Source organism: Rhinoderma darwinii, chromosome 5 (assembly GCF_050947455.1).
Source record: "Rhinoderma darwinii isolate aRhiDar2 chromosome 5, aRhiDar2.hap1, whole genome shotgun sequence".
Lineage (NCBI taxonomy): Eukaryota > Metazoa > Chordata > Amphibia > Anura > Rhinodermatidae > Rhinoderma > Rhinoderma darwinii.
Window position 1 is genome coordinate 288,423,786 of NC_134691.1, and position 20,347 is coordinate 288,444,132.

At 42.3% G+C, this 20,347-nt stretch overlaps 1 protein-coding gene across 7 annotated transcripts in view; it reads right to left on the reverse strand.

Annotated features, from left to right (window-relative positions):
* Nucleotides 1–20,347, reverse strand: part of TAX1BP1 (Tax1 binding protein 1) — a 100,145-nt gene that overhangs the window by 58,177 nt on the left and 21,621 nt on the right. For all 7 annotated transcript variants that reach the window (XM_075827254.1, XM_075827253.1, XM_075827257.1 and 4 more), the window contains exons 3-5: nt 12,478–12,580; nt 3,585–3,772; nt 1,884–2,042 (exon numbers count right to left, since the gene is read on the reverse strand). In XM_075827254.1, coding sequence (XP_075683369.1) covers nt 1,884–2,042; nt 3,585–3,772; nt 12,478–12,580 — 450 coding nt within the window. The remainder of the gene's footprint in view (nt 1–1,883; nt 2,043–3,584; nt 3,773–12,477; nt 12,581–20,347) is intronic.

Consider the following 20,347-nt stretch of genomic DNA (forward strand, 5'->3'; position numbering starts at 1 on the left):
CATTTTAGTGGAAAAAATTTGATATTAATTTTCGCGCCCTAATTCTAATAAACTCTGCAAAAGACCCGTGGGGTGTAAATGCTCACTATACCCCTAGAAAAATTCCTTGAAGGTTTTTCCAAAATGGGGTCACTTTTGGTGGGTTTCCACTGTTTTGGTCCCTCCAGTGCATTGCAAATGCGACATAGCACCGAAAACCATTCCAGCAAAATCATAAATCCAAATGGCGCTCCTTCCCTTCTGAGCCCTGCTGTGGGTCCAAACAGCAGTTTATTACCACATATGGGGTATTGTCGTAATCGGGAGACATTGCTTTACAAATGTTGGGGTGCATTTTCTTCGTTATTCCTTGTAAATAATAAAAATTTCTATGTTTCAGAAAAAAAGTACATTTTAATTTTTACAGCCTAATTCCAATATATTTAGCAAAAAACCTGTGTGGTCAAAATGCTAACTATACCCCTAGATAAATACCTTAAGGGGTCTAGTTTTCGAAATGGGGTCGTTTATGGGGAGTTTCTATCGTTCTGGCAGCTCAAAGCTTCTCCAAATGTACATTGGGGCCTAAAACATTTTCAAGCAAAATATGAGTCCTGAAAGTCTCCGGGTGCTCCCTTCCTTTCGGGCCCTGCCGTGTGTCCAGGCAACGCATTAGGGCCACAATGTGGGTATTTTTGAAAACAGGAGAAACAGGGTGATAGATTTTGTGGTGTGTTTCTTCATTCTCATGGTCGCTTTACAAAGAAATTGGTCTTCAAACTGATACTTTTATGAAAAAAAGTGAATTTTGTTTTTTTCACCTGCTATGTATTAAATTTAGCAAAAAAAACTGTGGGGTCAAAATACTTACTATACCCTTAGGTAAATACCTTAAGGGGTCTAGTTTTCTAAATGGGGTCATTTGTGGGGGTTTCCATCACTCTGATACCTATGAGCCTCTGAAAACCTGGCTTGGTGCAGGAAAACAAAATGTACTTCAAAATTTATAAAATTATTATTCAATTTGTAAGTCCTCTAAATTGCTGAAAATTTATTTTATTTTTTCAAAAGTGCTGCCAAAATAGAGTAAAGAGATAGAAATATATATTTAATAAAAAAAAATTGTACAGTATGTGTGTACATATGTGACATATTGCAGTTAAAAATAGGGGAAAATGGTAATTTTTACAAAATTTCTTCCATTTTTCTATTTTTTAATTAATTTCCGCAAATTGTATCAGTCTACTTTTACCACTAAAATAAAGTACAACATGTGACGAAAAAACAATGTCAGAATTACTTGGATATTCAAAACTTTCACAGAGTTATTCTCTGATAAAGTCAAACATACCAGATTTGACAAATCTGGCTTGGTCATTAAGGTACAAACATGCCCGGTCATTAAGGGGTTAATAGTAAATAATCCCATGTACCTTTTATTGGGAGCAATACGCGTCTCATTTTTACCCCATGCATCTCACATTGGTAAGACATATTGTTACCAGTGAGGGTGCCCGTACATTATGCAGACCAGCCATGGTTACTGCCAGACAGTTTTGAGGCATGTACAGGTGATGCACAGGTAAAGCCGTTTGTTTAACTAGTACTAGCCGTGAAACCGTAACAATTCCCGATAAACCGCGTGCAGTTACCGTGGCTTGGCTGCATTGTGTACGGGCGCCCTTAGGACACCTTTACTGTTGGTGTTCAGCTTGGACCTTCACCGGACGGCAGACCCAGGTATGTGGACCTTTACTTAAAAGTAGTTGAGTACTCCTAGTATACGGTACATGGTTATGAGTGCAATACCAACCCCAGCAGCACAAGGCCATCTGCTCTATAATTCAGAGACAGATCCACTTTATATAGTAAGATCATTAAACATCTCTAATACAAAAACTTACATCCCGCTCTGCCAGCAGTTGGTCCGAACACTCTCGTTCACGTGACAGGGCACTTTCCAGTCGTTCCACTTCTTGCCTTAGCTGGGTTGTTTCTTTCTCCAGTACATTTGTTATCTTCAGCAATTCCTCTTTTTCTTTCACGGTCTTTTCTATTTTTAGCTGAAATTATTTAGAGTAATGATTATTAACGCTCACTTACAATAGTACAGGAAAGAACATAAAGATACCCATCGGGTAGGGCTAGCCAATTTGCCATAGTCCAACTAAGCGTTGTAAAAGAAAATAAAATATAAAGTTCAATTCTATCAGTTTTATTTTCAACTCGATTTGACTATTACACAATATCCACACTGGCACGACCAGCAATAATGTTAGGCTGAATTGAATGGCCATTTGTTTTCCCATATGGATTACTATCATATATAAGGAAAGGACAGGATACGTGTTCCCTTCAAGGTGAATTAGGACTTTGTTTTAATAAAATCCCAGACGTGTTTCTATTTAGTTCCATAAATGGCAATTACTGAAATCGAATAAAACAAACCATACCATTAGTCCTTTGGTATCAGATTTACAGTCTATACTTAACTTTCTGGTGCTGGGACACAGGTCGTGTTGTGATGGGATAAAGTAAGGGAGCTACATTTTCGGAGAATGGTTTATCGGGCTCTTTAGCAGCCCATACGCAAATGTTAGATGCATAGCTAAAGGGCTTGTGTGAGATATGGACATTTTTCTAAGAAGGCCAAACACATAAAAATGACGCTGCGTCCATAGCCATGTGACAGAACATTGCCGCGTCATCCAACTGCTGGCAGAGGAAGAAACGTCACTACACGATGGGTAAAACGTCATTCAAGCCTGCAGTGATTGGACAATGCGGATTCTTGAGACCTGACATGGAATAGGTAAAGAATTCGAAGTATAAAAGAAAAAAAAGTTATTTATTCTCCTATTTATGGCATATAAGGGAATGCAAGAATTGCTCACTCTTTAAAGCAGACCTGTCATTTTTAAATAGGGCTGCAAAAAAGGACAGATCCAATTCTTCAATCAAATTAAAGCAGATCCAAGTTGTCATTTGGAAAGTTTTGCTCTGAGGGCTATAAGGTTCCTTTCACACTGTGGTTTCTCTGTATGCATCGGGAAAAGCTCCCAGCACATGTCAAACGTACCTATTGGCTCCCAATAAACAGGCGGAGGTCAAATGAATGTACCTTGTGCCTCTGTCGGGCAGTATACGTCAAGTAGACATTTTTTGCTCCATAGAATAGCATAGTAGACCGTGCTAGTCTATCCAGATGCACGCAGTAAAAAAATAAAAATGTGTGTTAAACAAACTTTTTTTTTTAACATGGTAGGCTATGGGTGACGGGGGCCACTGTATGGCATACATTTAACGTAGGTTTCATTGGCTTTTCAATAGCTTTTCATGACATATCTGACAGACGCCATTAAAGACGAATGCTTGGCATTCGTCACTCATAGGCTATAATGGTATCCATTTTTTCAGATATGTCATTCAAATGGGACATGAGAGTTCATGTCGTATCCATTTAGACAAGTACTATTATAGACAGAGGGTGACGGATGCCGGTGTTAGGCATCAGTGTTTTCTCTGCGTATATTACAGACAATTAAAACGCAGTGGAAAAAAAAAAAGCAGCATTTCCTATAAATTAGTATATATCTTAAACATACCTCAAGTAGACCAGCCTTGGTTGTTACCACCAACATATCGGAATGGCCTTCATCTTCCATGGTTAATAGTTCATCTATAGGAGACGATGTGCGAAACTGGAAGGGGGTGCTTGCTCCTCGTATTTCTCCATCATGGGTCACATAGCAGAATTGGTAAAATTCTCCATCATCATTAGGAAGATAGTATCCTAAAGACACAAACAATACATGGACTTTAAGACTTAAAATGTGGACATCTTCCTACACAATAGTTTCACAAATCAAAAAACAGATAAATGGCTTCAGAGATTTTCATAAATCATATTTTGGGTATGTAAATACAATGCTTTATTTCGTGCTGATTTGGAGCTACGTGTTTTCTTCTTCATCCACGTATAACACTAAATTCTAATCATTTTTTTAGTTACCAAACAGTGAATTTTCTAAGAGCAAAAGACCGTTATAAATAAGCTGTAAAGTCACATCTGACGGCAACATGAAACTAAAAACTAGAGAGCAATAAGCAGAATTTAAGGCAGTTTTGAATAGTAATGGAAACCGTGTCGGAAACTGAATATGGCAGAAATCGCCTCCCACTGATTTCATGCGGAGGCGTTTTCTTCCCTGCGAGCCGAAAAAAAAAACAGCGACATGCCCTTTCTTCGGGCTTTTCTGTCTGTTAACTCCCATTGACATCAATGTGAGGCAGAAAGAGTTTCTCGCTGAGTTTTTTTCCCACGGCACTCAATGTCTGCCTCCAAAAAATGCAGTAAAAACGCAGCAAATGGCGTGCAGGCAGGTTAAAATCTGCCTCAAAACTCCAGACGGAGTTGAGGCAGATTTTTGCAAAAAAAAACCTTGGTGTGAACAGGGCCTAAGGGCTCAGTCATCAACGTGAATGTCGTCCGTGTGACGGCCGTTAAAACAACATGTATTTCAATGGGGCCGTTCACACGACCATTGTTTCAACGTAGCATGCGAATGGTCCATTGAAAAATAGGATATGTCCTATTTTACTGCGTGTCAGGCGTACCTCCATAGAGTCTAGTCTGTGAGGGATCCGTGACAACGCGTCCCGCATGGGTGCACCTCGGAAGTGGAAAACTGCAGTTTTTCACGTCCGAGGTGAGCTACGTTCGTGTGAATGTAACCTAAGAGAAACAGCGAGTCCTGCCTACCTCGCCCACACAGGCTGATTGAAGTAAATAAGGCCAGGCTGTGTGCACTCAAAGTGTCACATGATGTCAGCTAAAATACACCGGTTCTGAAAGGCCCCTGATGCTATAACACCACTAAGCAAGCAACACGAAGACCAAGAGCTCTCCAAACAGGTCAGAGATAAAGTTGTATAGATTAGGGTTAGGTTATGGTGGGGAAAAAAAATTTAATATAAAAAAAAAATATATATATTTACACTACCGTTCAAAAGTTTAGGGTCACTTAGAAATTTCCTTATTTTTGCAAGAAAAGCACCGTTTTTTTCAATGAAGAGAACATTAAATTAATCAGAAATACACTCTATACATTGTTAATGTGCTAAATGACTATTCTAGCTGCAAACGTCTGGTTTTTAATGCAATATCTACGTAGGTGTATAGAGGCCCATTTCCAGCAACCATCACTCCAGTGTTCTAATGGTACATTGTGTTTGCTAACTGTGTTAGAAGGCTAATGGATGATTAGAAAACCCTTCTGCAATTATGTTACCACCGCTGTAAACAGTTTTGCTGTTTAGAAGAGCTATAAAACTGACCTTCCTTTGAGCTAGTTGAGAATCTGGAGAATTACATTTGTGGGTTCTATTAAACTCTCAAAATGGCTAGAAAAAGAGAGCTTTCATGTTAAACTCGACAGTCTATTCTTGTTCTTAGAAATGAAGGCTATTCCATGCGAGAAATTGCCAAGAAACTGAAGATTTCCTACAACGGTGTGTACTACTCCCTTCAGAGGACAGCACACACAGGCTCTAACTAACCAGAGTAGAAAGAGAAGTGGGAGGCCCCGCTGCACAACTGAGCAACAAGACAAGTACATTAGTCTCTAGTTTGAGAAATAGACGCCTCACAGGTCCTCAACTGGCAGCTTCATTAAATAGTACCCGCAAAACACCTGTGTCATCGTCTACAGTGAAGAGGCGACTCCGGGATGCTGGCCTTCAGGGCAGAGTGGCAAAGAAAAAGCCATATCTGAGATTGGCTCATAAAAGGAAAAGATTAATATGGGCAAAAGCACACAGACATTGGACAGAGGAAGATTGGAAAAAGTGTTATGGACAGATGAATCGAAGTTTGAGGTGTTTGGATCACACAGAAGAACATTTGTGAGACGCAGAACAACTGAAAAGATGCTGGAAGAGTGCCTGACGCCATCTGTCAAGCATGGTGGAGGTAATGTGATGGTCTGGGGTTGCTTTGGTGCTGGTAAAGTGGGAGATTTGTACAAGGTAAAAGGGATTTTGAATAAGGAAGGCTATCACTCCATTTTTCAACGCCATGCCATACCCTGTGGACAGCGCTTGATTGGAGCCAATTTCATCCTACAACAGGACAATGACGCAAAGCACACCTCCAAATTATGCAAGAACTATTTAGGGAAGAAGCAGGCAGCTGGTATTCTATCTGTAATGGAGTGCCCAGCGCAGTCACCAGATCTCAACCCCATAGAGAGCTGTTGGGGGAGCAGCTTGACTGTATGGTACGCAAGAAGTGCCCATCAAGCCAATCCAACTTGTGGGAGGGGCTTCTGGAAGCATGGGGTGAAATTTCTCCCGATTACCTCAGCAAATTAACAGCTAGAATGCCAAAGGTCTGCAATGCTGTAATTGCTGCAAATGGAGCATTCAAGCAAAGTTTGAAGGAGAAAATTATTATTTCAAATAAAAATCATTATTTCTAACCTTGTCAATTTCTTGACTATTTTCTAGTCATTTTGCAACTTATTTGATAAATATAAGTGTGAGTTTTCATGAAAAACACAAAATTGTCTGGGTGACCCCAAAATTTTGACCAGTAGTGTATATATTTCACCATGAAATCCTTTATAACAAAATGGCACAACTATAAGGCCTCATGTACACGACCGTAGCCATGTGCACGGCCGTGATTTTCGGGTCGGCCAGCAGCGGCGTCACCCGGGAATCGCCCGCAAATCGCGGGCCGTGCACATGGCCGCGGCCACTATTTGCTATGAGCCTGGAAACCACGATCGTGTGCATGGACCCATAAGAATGAATGGGGCCGCAATTCTCCCCTGGATTTTCGGGGGAATTGCGGCCCCAAAAGCCGCACGGGGCCTAAACCGGACAAGAGAAGGCTGCCCACCAAAACTCCGAACAAAGAAGGCATTAAATCAGAGATTCAACAAAGATACCAATGATAACACTGATGAAGCTCAGAAGATCCACAGCAGAGATAAGACTATCTGTCCATAGGACCACTAAGTCGTACACTCTACAAACTGGGATTTTATGGGAAAAGTGGCCAGAAAAAAAGCCATTGCTTAAAGAATAACATAAGAAAACACGTTTATAGTCCCCAAATACATGGAAGTAGGTTCTCTGGTCAGATGAGACTAAAACTGAACATTTGGCCATCATGGGCTGTTAACACTATGTGTGGGTCAAACCCAACGCTTACCATCACCCCAAGTACACCATTCCCACAGTGAAGAATGGTGGTGGCAGCATCATGTGTGGCGCAGGGACTGGAAAAATGGCCAGGATTGAAGGAAAGATGGATGGCAGCAAATACAAGGAAATTCTTGAGGAAAACTGTTTAAAGAAGCTCTGTCACCAGATTTTGCAACCCCTATCTGCTATTGCAGCAGATAGGCGCTGCAATGTAGATTACAGTAACGTTTTTATTTTTTAAAAACAAGCATTTTTGGCCAAGTTATGACCATTTTCGTATTTATGCAAATGAGGCTTGCAAAAGTCCAAGTGGGTGTGTTTAAAAGTAAAAGTCCAAGTGGGCGTGTATTATGTGCGTACATCGGGGCGTTTTTAATACTTTTACTAGCTGGGCGCTCTGAAGAGAAGTAACATCCTCTTCTCTTCAGAACGCCCAGCTTCTGGCAGTGCAGATCTGTGACGTCACTTACAGGTCCTGCATCGTGACGGCCACATCGGCACCAGAGGCTACAGTTGATTCTGCAGCAGCATCAGCGTTTGCAGGTAAGTCGATCTTACCTGCAAACGCTGATGCTGCTGCAGAATCAACTGTAGCCTCTGGTGCCGATGTGGCCGTCACGATGCAGGACCTGTAAGTGACGTCACAGATCTGCACTGTCAGAAGCTGGGCGTTCTGAAGAGAAGAGGATGTTACTTCTCTTCAGAGCGCCCAGCTAGTAAAAGTATTAAAAACGCCCCGATGTACGCACATAATACACGCCCACTTGGACTTTTACTTTTAAACACACCCACTTGGACTTTTGCAAGCCTCATTTGCATAACTACAAAAATGGTCATAACTTGGCCAAAAATGCTTGTTTTTAAAAAATAAAAACGTTACTGTAATCTACATTGCAGCGCCTATCTGCTGCAATAGCAGATAGGGGTTGTAAAATCTGGTGACAGAGCCTCTAAGTCTGCCAGGGATTTGAGACTGGGACAGAGGTTCACCTTCCAGCAGGACGATGACTGCAAACATACTGCTAAATCTACACCGGAGCGGTTCAAAAGGGGAAACATTTAAATATCTTGGAATAGCAGCAAAAGGTGACTCCACAAAGTATGGGAATATGAATAATGAATCACTTTAAATTTCTATGTTTTTTTTGTCCTAATTATTGTTTGAGCCACTGTAAAAAATATATTGCACCTTCAAAGTGGTAATGAAATGGTACAACACCCCCAAAAATCTATATTAAAGCGGCTCTGTCACCACATTATATGTGGCTTATCTTGTACATGATGTGATCGGCGCTGTAATGTAGATTACAGCAGTGTTTTTTTATTTAGAAAAACTATCGTTTTTGACAGAGTTATGACCTAGATTAGCTTTATGCTAATGAGTTTCTTAATGGACAACTGGGCGTGTTTTACTTTTTGGCCAAGTGGGCGTTTTACAGAGGAGTGTATATGGGCCACTTATAATGTGGTGACAGAGCCTCTTCAACTCAAGGTTGTAATGCAACAAAACAGGAAGAATGCCAAGGGCATTAACACTTTCGCAAGGCACTGTAAGTGAAGCTGCTCAAGGACCTGCAATCCATCCATTTCTGCACACACTGTTGCTTCACTACAGCCCTTACCAGACCTTTCACACAGTGATGTAACAATTGGCACTTCATTGGCTCTGAGGTGTGACAATCAGAACCAATCCTGTCCGGCTTTGTAGACTGAGTGGAGGATGGGGGGACGGTGATTAGCAAGAACCGCTGTAGTGTATGCGCGGAAGTACCCCCACCCCCCATGCTGGATTAACAGGGTCTCCAAACCAACAAGTATCAGATTAATAGAAATTTTACCATATGAGAAAACATTATGCTCAGTTCAACTAACTTTACGTGTACAAAGCCAGAAGACTTCTACAAAGTCAATTCAGTGCAGAAAAAAAACAGTCAAAGCAGAACAGAGCTAGATGAGGAATACTTTCCACCTAACTTTCCATGTTTGCAAATTCACAACATTATTTTAGCTAGAAAGCAAACAGGGACTCTGCTAAAACGACATATATAAAATGGTCTTCTAAAGATTTAGTAAGAGCCTCCGGAAGGAGGGCGTGTGCAGAGTCTATAACCCAGATTTCGAGCATCTAGAATGAATTTGATGGATTGGTAGTAGTTGGAATAACATTGCTGTTTGAGGAATCAGGTACTTCGGATTGTAGTATCACAAATGTTTATTCTGGAACGCAGTAAAGCTCTTTAGCACATTTTTCGTTCGGCGTACTTCTGCACATTTTCACATCACAAGCGTTCTGCGCGGACCTTCGGAGCAGGACACTTACGCAGCAGCTATTCAAACAGAGAAACTGCAGTTTTTCTATTAACAGTGGATCATGTTTGGGATTGTAAGCATTTAGCCTGCTGGATTTCAGAAAACACCACATTTACGGAATGACAATTGTTGGCCATGTGCTTCCAGAATGACTGGTGTGCTTTGTCAGTTCAAATCAGATTTTATTCAAAGACGCAGCTGGGCCCTCCTTTCATTCAAAGAGCTTCATAAAGGAAACAGACTGGACCCATAGATAAAGCAGAATATATGAAATGTAACCTTTATTAATAATACGGAGCAAGCATGTGATAAAACATTACAATTCCAGGGATTTGAATTCATACATTTGCAGAGAAGGCCTTCGTCCCTTCTATAAAACAAGCTATATTTATATTCGCATTGTACTACGAAATCCGAGACCGAAAACGGACTTGTACTGCTCACACAGCTGCTGGGGCTGTACGGATGTATCAGAGCGAGGAAAAAGACCAAGGCCCTGTTCCAACGGGGTTTTTAACAGATTTTTTTTTTGTTCATTTTTCACCAAAAACAGCACGGTTTTAGTATTCGGTTAACTTTTTAAAAAAATAACACAAACACCCATTTTATGAACAACATTTTTGCATTTCAAAATCTTCCTTTAAGGGTATGTTCACACACAGAGTTTTAAGACGTATTTTGTGGCATAAACGCCTAGAAGTACACATGGAAAACGCTAAACACCTACAAACATCTGCTCATTGAATTCAATGGGAAAAACGGCGTTTAGTTCAGACGGCCTTTTTTTAAGCCACTATTTTAAAAAAATGGTGCTGAAAAAAACACCCTGTAAAAAGGAGCATGTCACTTGAGCAGTTTTTTGGAGCGGTTTTTCACGGTCAATGGAAAAACAGTTTAAAAAAAAACAAAACACGCCACAAAAAACCCTTGAAAACAGCTCTGTCATTTTCAGACATTTTCGATTTTGCGTGTGAACATACCCTAAAAATCCTGAAGGAATTTTGAAGCAGATTTTTTTCGGCTTGCCAAAAAATGCTGTGCGCACATACCCTTATACTATTTTTTAGCTCATAGATGATTGCATACTAAGGTGTAAGCGGCTACAACAACCCAATAGGTAAGGGAAATTCGTATGGTCACTTGCTTTCGACTATACAAAATAAAAAATTTTTAAAAAAAGATATAAATCTGCACCAAACTGTACTATGTGAACAAGGTCTTACAGGGTCTTCTTTATAGCCACTTTTTTACATTCGGACTTCTTGCAGTTTGCAGCTTTCACCTTTGCAGGCCATCCACTGTCCGTTAAACAGCCGCACAAACCTCTCTCCTGTCCTGGGATCCAAACAGAGCGTTTGGTTATATTGTAATAATTCGAGCAGCTGTTTAAGCAGGATGTGGTTAAATATATCAATCCACTGACAGTCAGCAGAGATTTTTAAATCCGTGACCAAATAAAAGACAAAAAGTATATTACTACAAAGTTGAGGTTCTTCTCACTATTATGAACACGTTATTCACATGCGACTGGGGGAAAAAATTATTTTTCTAACATCAAAACAAAATACAAAAAATGACTACATATGTGATATTCACATATGCTTGGAACGTGCAAAAAGAATATTGGAGGTTATCAATTATTCAACATGCAGACACAATCCAACATAGTATTTAATATGATTGAAAGGAGAAGTATTCGATCACCTTAACCCATGTTAGACTAGTAATAAGCAACCGATATCCAGTCTATGCAACAAGTTATTAGAGACTGTGCAGTCGCCAAACTGCTCCGCATTACAGGTCAGCTGCAAGTTGTAGATCTAGAAAATGCTACCGTTTTAGAACTTGGCTCATTCGAGTCTCATATGGACATTTTACACAACTCTTCATAAAGAACAGCTCTTTATACTGGCAGCAAAATGGAGAGGTCTGTGTGTGCATCTGAGCCCTAGTTTATGGCCTAGCGGCTAGTTTATACAGGTGGAAGCACCCAGCTGCTATTGGGACAGCAAAACAGGACTTTACTGGGCCGCTCACCAAACAGGTGAATTACCGAGGGAGATACAGGCATCCCAAGCCAAGTATACAGAGCATAAAACGCTTCACTGGGGGAATAGAGTAAACATTTGTATGGGGCTTCTAAAGATTAAACCAAAGAAATGTTTAAAAGTAAGAATAAATAAGACATGTGGCTGTTTTAGAGTAAATTTATGGAGCACCTGTCAGGTCTCTAGTAAATACTTGCATTCTCCATGAATTAACAATGCTGGAACGGCACTGCGCCATTCCTCTGTTATTCCTCCTGGAAATGTATAAATAAGCTGACAACTGAGTGTTACCATTCCCATGGTCAATGGGATGTGTCCCTAGACACTGAAACTGTCCAATCAGTACTGAGTAACCTTAATGGATCGCTACTCTGTAAAGGAAGATATTGCAGGCTGTACTTTCCAACATAGTTTACGCCCTACTGAAGAACGGTCAGGACCCACTTAGTGATTACCACCACTTTTCACTAGCGTCACAGTAAATCTAGTGGAAGGCCACACACCCTTTTTGCCAATACATAAAAAAAAAAAAAAAGGACATCTATGATAGTGGCAGGGGGGTATGAATAAATCAGATATTCGTGCTTAAAGGCTATGTACACCTTTGCCAGATTTATTTTTTGTTTTTTTAAATAAAATTGTGCATCTGTGTGATTTCCTAAATACATTTTTTTTTTAATATTTTACTTTTTGAGATACAGCTGCTTTGTATCCTGCATACAGAGCAGCTGTATTGTGCGCTGTGACCTGAATCAGTCAGGTCCGCGTAAACTGACTGCTTCAGTGACAGCGGGTCCTGCTTGTCTCAGACTTTCTAGGATGCAATTTATATACAGTATGCTCAAGATTAGAAAGGGAAACTCAACAATGTTTGAAATAAATATTTCCCCCATACAAACAATCTGTAAGGATTATGCAGCAGTCTTACCTTGAAAAGTCAACACACCGTTATGAGTTGAATCTAAAACGTAATTTTCAGGCATAGGGGACCACAAAAACGTATAGTAGTCTCGTGCTGTGCTCCATCCAACCTAAAATACAAAAAAGAAAACATTTTAAATATTGTGAGAATTTATTTTATATACATAGGTATATGCACATACGAGTATAGTATCGATTGGTTATCTAAAATCTATACGGCCTAGGCCAAAAGGCACGGACATCAAAATCCAAGAATGCTGCCTATAGTTTCTGGTCAAAGCTGCAAGCGTCATGTTGCTCAATGAGAATATATGGCTGTGAAGAGAAACGATGGCTTCTGATGAGCACCGATGAGCAGAAGAAAGTGTTGTGTAGATACAGTCTAATGCCAGAGGTCCACGGTACATACTGCATGCAATGTGATCATTTGCAAGCCAGCAGGGCAACCTCACATGCAATATGCTACCAGCATTAGTAGTAAGTAGGGGGGGGGGGGGGCTATTCAATTGGTTGGATGAGCAATGAAAATGGCATAACCTTTTTTGCAATCGCAATACTGCATATGCGGAACATCGCCTGCACACAAGCGATGACGTGAAATCCCATAAGAATACATTACATGTGATGTGATATGACAATGCGGATTCCTGAGCACACACATAAGCATTGATCGGGCAAGTAAAATTGCCGTAGAGCAACATTGGCAGCAGTCTTTTACGGCTCACCCACTCACTCCAGAGAGTTTGGGGTTAATGGTGACGGATACTATACATGGCATGGCCAGATAGGGGAGCTAAGATAAGCGCTTCTCCAATTTTATTCTGTTCATCCACGGCGCTCTCTTTGCTTTTCCATTTCTAAACCGATTCTTCTGGTTTTCTACTTTGTCCCTGCTTCGGGACCTCCAACTAGCGGAATTCTGTAGTTAACTTTAGACGTGTGACAAAACCAGAATAGATGTAGAATATCGCAGGTTGTTGTAACAATAAGGCCTCATGCCCACTTCAGTTTTTTCCTTCAGGGTGCTATCCGGTTGTTGTCACGGATAGCACCCTGAACCCATTCATTTCAATGGGGCCATGCACACTTCCATTGTTTTAACGGAACCGTGCGGCCGTTCTGTCAAAAGTAGGGCAGGTCCTGCTCCTGCCCGTTTTGACGGAACAGTCTCAGCCTTCTCATTGAATTTGGATCGTGAAACAACAGGCTGCACACGGAAGCCATCCGTGTGCAGCCCGTTTGTGACTGGACCGTCAATAACGGCCGTTCAAAGGCCGACAGAAGTGTGGATGAGGCCTAATAGGTTCCAAGATTTAAAGTTTGCCATATACTTAAGATTAGGATCGACCACAATGCAGCCGCTCAATGGTAAGTTGGATTCTTTGTATGAACGATCCAACCATCAATATGCCAAAATGAACTAACAGATCCGGAACGTTGTTCTAAAACAAAAATAATAAATCTGCGCTATCCAAAAGTGGCAAACGATCGGCCATAATTGCCCTACCATGCCATACACGCATAGATTTTAGCCGACAACCAGGCGGAAAAAAAAAAGCAAAATGACCAATCACCTTTTCAGCAGACAGCGGTCGGACATAGAATATCGCAAACAAATAATTTAAGGAGATGATTGCCGACCGACTTTTACTTTATGTGTATGGCCAGTTTGAGCGCTGACTGATGTAACAGTGTCATATTCTTCTATATTCTGCTAAAGACACGGGTCATTTAGTTTAAAATTCCCAGTCTCTTCTCTGACCTTACATTTCGTGAATCCCGCACATGCCAAGTGGCAGCAGTGACCATTACATGAGTGCATTTCCCCTTGTGTACAGGTGATTGGCTGCAGCTGTTCACATGACACATACCATCAACCACACCTCTTTACTAGCACTTAATACACAGGGAAAACAAACAGATAACATTTTTCAACAATACAGATATACAATTTCAGCTATCCAAAATATATATGTGGCAGGTCCTCCCTAAAACTTGGTTAGGCTCAAAAGTTTAATTTTTCTCTAAAGGCAACATATATCAGAAAACACCATATTATTTAAAACCAGAATTTTGTTTTAAACTTTTTATTTGGGGGGGGGGGGGGTTTAAACATAAAACAAAACAAATTTTAAATGTCTCCGTTTTCTCACAGGCTAGTAGAGCAGACACAATAGGCTGACTATTCCTGTTTTCTGCAGATCACTTATCAGCTATGCTGTGTAGATTGGGACAAGGTCAGCAGGGGGAGGGGATTTAAAAAATGCTCTATTGTACTGCTGGAGGCCTAGATAAGGAAGGGTAACAGCACTATACATACACAGATAAGGCTCTTTATACATCTTTGTCACTCCCTGATATGTGGGGGATGGGGTTGTATTCCACCTATGACATTTTTCTGTAAATTTACCTCAAGAAATACAGGAAGCGTTTTGCCAATATGGCCGCCCCAATAAGCATTAAAAAAAAAAAAAAAAAAAAGCGCTATATTTGGAACAAAAAAAACAAAACTAAACATTTCTAACACACTTAAACCTAATAAATGAAACTAAAATTAAATATGACATGTCCCCTTTAAGTTAAAAAAAACTGGCTAAACAAAAGGTCTTTACTGGGTGAAAAATACATAGAGTTTCATCCATATATTGTATACCGCGCCCAGCACTCTAGATGGCAACTAAAATATTCGCAAAGGCATCCAAATGTTTTCAAGAGCCACTAGATATTTAGCTGCAGTCACCATTTGGCTTGCTATATACTTATTAACTTTTGTTCTAGGCCGCCAGTGCGGGACTGCTGAGCAACTTCACTCGGCTTCTGCGGTATACAGAACACGCTCAATGGTCCCACTTTGAAGAGTAGTATAGAACACCTTCCTTGGCCTCCCAGGTACAAATCATTGACAGGTAGCTAGGCGGCTCCTGCGCAGCCATTGTGTTGTACTAGAAGTGTGCAGGGTTGGTGAGGAAAGAAGAAAACGCACGTAATATGGAATTAAACATTTCTGTTGGGTTTTAAGGAGTGGAGGTCTTTGTGCAGAGCGTGGAAGCCTTAACCCCCAATACCCACTAATTAAATCTCATAAGCTGGCACGCTGCTTAGTGTTGGCAGTGGAGCGGGGACAGGTGTCACTACCGCTCTATCAATGTGTTTACAGGTAGCAAGCAAAGTAATGGGGTTGTGCTCAGAATTTCGCTTTATATCACAACAGTACCCCCTGATAGAAACGCTGCAACCAGGCATTCCATCACCAGTCAGAGTAGACACTGCGGTCAGTTCACCAGTCTTGTGTAAATGCTAGACCAATACTAATGTTGATTTTTAACCCATACCCGCACGAGTAAGTAACTATACGTCATCGCGGGAGGTAACTTCCCACACGAGGACATATAGGTACTGAGTTATTTCCGGTGCACACGGTCGGCGACAGTGTGCACCGGGAACCGGGAGGTCAGCTGTCGCCGACAGCTGACACTCCACTCTTGCCGGCCAGCGGTCCTTTGCCGCTGATTTCGGCAAATTAACCCCTTAAAAGGGTTGTCCGGGAAAAAAAAAATTGCTAAAAAGTGTCCCCCAGCCTTGATTTGCCTTCCCTAATACCCCCTATTAAGCTTCTAACCAGTTTCTGTTTGATTTACATCACTGCTGCTTTTTCTGTTTGTTTACATCCCTTGCTGTCCGTTTACATCCCTTGCTGTCTGTTTCCTGTCTTGTAACCCACCATACTCATGATCCCCTGCTGCATCTGAGGAGACAGTTGCATCCCCCCCCCCCTTCCTCCAAAGCACGTCAGCTATTTGCATACTGCCACGCCCCTCTATGGTCACATGGTCCTTCCCTGCTCTAATTACAGATTACAGGCAGACGCTCCCTCCCTGCACACTGTCTGAGGCCAGATTTACACCAGCGTGTGCCTTTTGCTTGCGCAAAAACCGTGTCGTTTTGCGCGCGCAAAAGGTACATAACAGCTCCGTGTGTCAGCCCCGTATGATGCGTGGCTGTGTGATTTTCACGCAGCCGCCATCATTATGACATGGTTTGTATGTTTGTAAACAGAAAAGCACGTGGTGCTTTTCTGTTTTCATTCATACTTTTTACTGCTGTTGCGCGAATCAAGCGCGTCCCACAGAAGTGCTTCCGTGTGCTGCGCGTGATTTTCACGCACCCACTGACTTCAATGGTTGCGTGATGCGGGAACAACGCACAAATATCGGACATGTCGTGAGTTTTACGCAGCGGACACACGCTGCATGAAACTCACTGACAGTCTGCACGGCCCCATAGAGTAATATAGGTCCGTACGAGGCACGTGAAAATCACGCGCGTTGCACGGACGTATTACATGTTCGTCTAAATAAGCCCTTACACAGTAATAATCATCATTATCCTTTGTGCCTCCGTCTATCCCCGATCTAAGTACAGGCACCCGTCTCCCTCCCCCGCCCCTTCCACAGCCTGATAAATGTCAGGGTATGTTCACAGGCAAAGACGTCTCAAAATACGGAGCCGTTTTCAAGAGAAAACAGCTCCTGATTTTCAGAAGTTTTTTGTGCCAATCACGATTTTCGCTGCGTTTCTTACGCCCGTTTTTGGAGCTTTTTTCACTACAGTCTATGGAAAACGGCTCCAAAAACATCTCAAGAGGTTTCCTGCACTTCTTTTTCGCGGTCGTTTTTATTTATGCATAAAAAAACACTAAAAACGCTCTTTCTGCTACCGATTTTTCGGGAGTTTACGGCCCGAAAAACGGACGAAAATAGGCCGTGTGAACATGCCCTAAGTCTGCCCACTCCACCTAAGTCAGACATCTTGGTACACACAATCCAGTCAGCACATTTACCTCACCTGCTGCTGGATCTGTTCCAATAGATCCTGTATTAGGCCCTGTTCACACTGAGTTTTTTTGCTGCAAGAAAATTCTGCATCAAAATTCTGTCTTGAATTTGAAGGCAGATTTTGACCTGCCTGCACGCCGTTTGCCACGTTTTTTGCCCGCAGCCATTGAGGGAAAAAGAAGCGGCATGCCCTATCTTCGGGCGTTTACTCCTCTGACATCTATGGGAGGCAGAGAGTGTTTTTCGCAGCGTTTTTGCCCGTTGCGCTCAATGCCCACGGGCGAAAATTGTGGCAAACGGAGTGGAGGCAGATCAAAATCTGCCTGAAAATTCAAGCGAAATTTTGAGACCGAATTTTCTGCCTGCAAATAACTCTGTGTGAACAGGGCCTTACAGTGAAGCAAACTCCAAACAATGGTAAAACGTTTCTTTTTTTTACATAATTTACTATAAATGTATGTAAGGCCCCATACACACTAACGTGCTTTTGTGGGGGCAATTCCCACGAAAATCCACGGGAGAATTGCGGCCCAATTCACTTATATGGGCCCATGCAAAAGACCGTGGTTTCAAAGGTCCGTGCATGGCCCAGGACCCTGGAAAGAACGGACATTTTATTACGGCCGTGTTCTGCGGTCCAGGCTCATAGAAAATAATGGACGCGGCCATGTGCACGGCCTGCGATTTGCGGGCGGCTCGCGGGTGACACTCCGGGGCCGGCCGACCCGAAGATCACGTGTGTGTGTGTGTGTGTGTGTGTGTGTGATTATATATATATATATATATATACACATACACACATATATACACACACAGTGTGCGGGAACTACAAGTGTGAAGACGCTCCGTGTCTTTGCTAAGACAGCACTTTCGACTGTGTAAAGACACGGCGCATCATCAACTACCTTTAGGCTCTATTCACACGAGAGGGTCTGAGTGTCGGCCTATAAAAAACAGCGGTTTTGCTCTGTTTTCTCAACCGTTTTGCATCTGTTGCGGGCCATGCTTCAGTTTTTAACCCGTTTTTTTTCTTGTCCGTTTTAAAAACGGATGAATTTAATTTGTCAATTTTCTGCCACACAGCCCCCCTCTATAGGTAGTGCCACACAGCCAGGCTGTAGGCAATGCCACACAGCCCCGCTTGTAGGTAGTGCCACCCCCCCTACTTTCCTGTAGGGGACGGCTCTGGAGAAATCCCTCACTTCACTGTCCATATATGAACAGTGAAGTGAGGTACTTCTCCTGGAGCGGAATCCCCGGCCACATCGGCGGGGATTCCGCTTCAGAAGTCCCTGACGTCACTGTGTCCATATATGGACACAGTGAAATCAGTGACTTTTCCTGGAGCGGAATCCCCGGCCAATTCGCCGGTGATTCTGCTTCAAAAGTCACTGTGTCCAGGGCTTGGGGATTCTGCTCCTACAGTGAGCAAAAACACACCCTTCTCCTCCTCCTCTTCACATGCGCTTCGGACTGTGAGGAGGAGAAGGAGAGAGCGACGGCAGACACGGCCGTCACAGTACACACCGACACCACATATTAAAATTTGCGCATGCGCAATGTAACACACGGCTGCTGAAGACGCAGCCATATCTTTTAACAGAGCATGCGTGGTAGTGTGTCAACCACGCATGCTCTAAGCAGATGGGGAAACACGTGGTACAGTTATGTCATTTATGACTTAAGATTACAATGTGAAAACCGGAAACCGCAAGTTAGGCGCGAATTGACGGGTATGCACAGGAAGTGCAAATTTTACATGGACAAGCGGTCACGTGACGGAAAACGGGATATGACGATACATTCAGCTAATCAAACGTAAGTACATTCCAAAGTTAAATGTTTTCCATTGTTTAGTTTAATTAAAAGTAATTTTTTGCTTCTGGAAAACCCCTTTAACTTCGGCGATCAGTTGCAATCGCCAAATTTTAGGGGTTCTAGCATATCGGCAGACCCCGGTCCGAAATCGCGGGGTTTGCCGATAGTTAGAATGGCAAACGGAAGCCAAACAACCTTCGGCTGGTCCTGATCAGAGTGGCAGGAAATCACTGTCGTTCCCGATGCACACTGTCGGCGACAAGGTGTGCATCGGGAACTCGGAGACAGCTGACACTCAAGCGTTGCCGATCAGCGGCTCATCGCCGCTGATTTCGGCAATTAGCACATCAGCAGCCCCATGCAATTGTGGGGGTTGCTGATGCTTGTGATGGCATCCGGAGGCCAGGCAACAGCCTCCGGGTCTGCCATGTATGGAAGCCTATGAGGACCAGCCTCTGGCTGGCCCTCGTAGACTATCAGAGTAAGGGTATGTGCACACGCTAGCTGGCTTTTACGTCTGAAATTACAGACTGTTTTCAGGAGAAAACAGCTTCGTCGTTTCAGACGTAAATGCTCCTCCTCGAATTTGCGAGGCGTCATTGACGCCTGTAATCTTGAGCTGCTCTTCATTGAATTCAATGAAGAACGGCTCAAATGATGTTTCAGAGGAGTGTCCTGCATTTCTTTGACGAGGCAGTCATTTTACGCGTCGTCGTTTGACAGCTGTCAAACGACGACACGTAAATGACAGGTCGTCGGCACAATACGTCAGCAAACCCATTCAAATGAATGGGCAGATGTTTGCCGATGTATTGGAGCCCTATTTTCAGGCGTAATTCGAGGCATAATACGCCTCGTTTACGCCTGAAAATAGGTCGTGTGAACCCAGCCTAACACTGACGTCACACTGACAGTTGGAATAACTTACACTACCTAGGTAGTGTAATGTATTCTAGCAGCAACCATAGATACAGTTAAAAAAAGAAAGTGTAAAAAAAAACAGTTAATAAAAATGTTTTATAAAAATGTAATGTTATTTTTTCCACACGGTGAACGCCGCAAACAAAATAAACGGAAAACTATGTCAGCATCGCTATTTTTTGGTCACCACCCCTCCCAAGATATAGAATAAAAAGTGATCAAAAAGTTGCATTTACCCCAAAACAGTACCAATGAAAACTTCAACCTGTCCCGCAAAAAACAAGACCTCCCACAGCTTTGGAC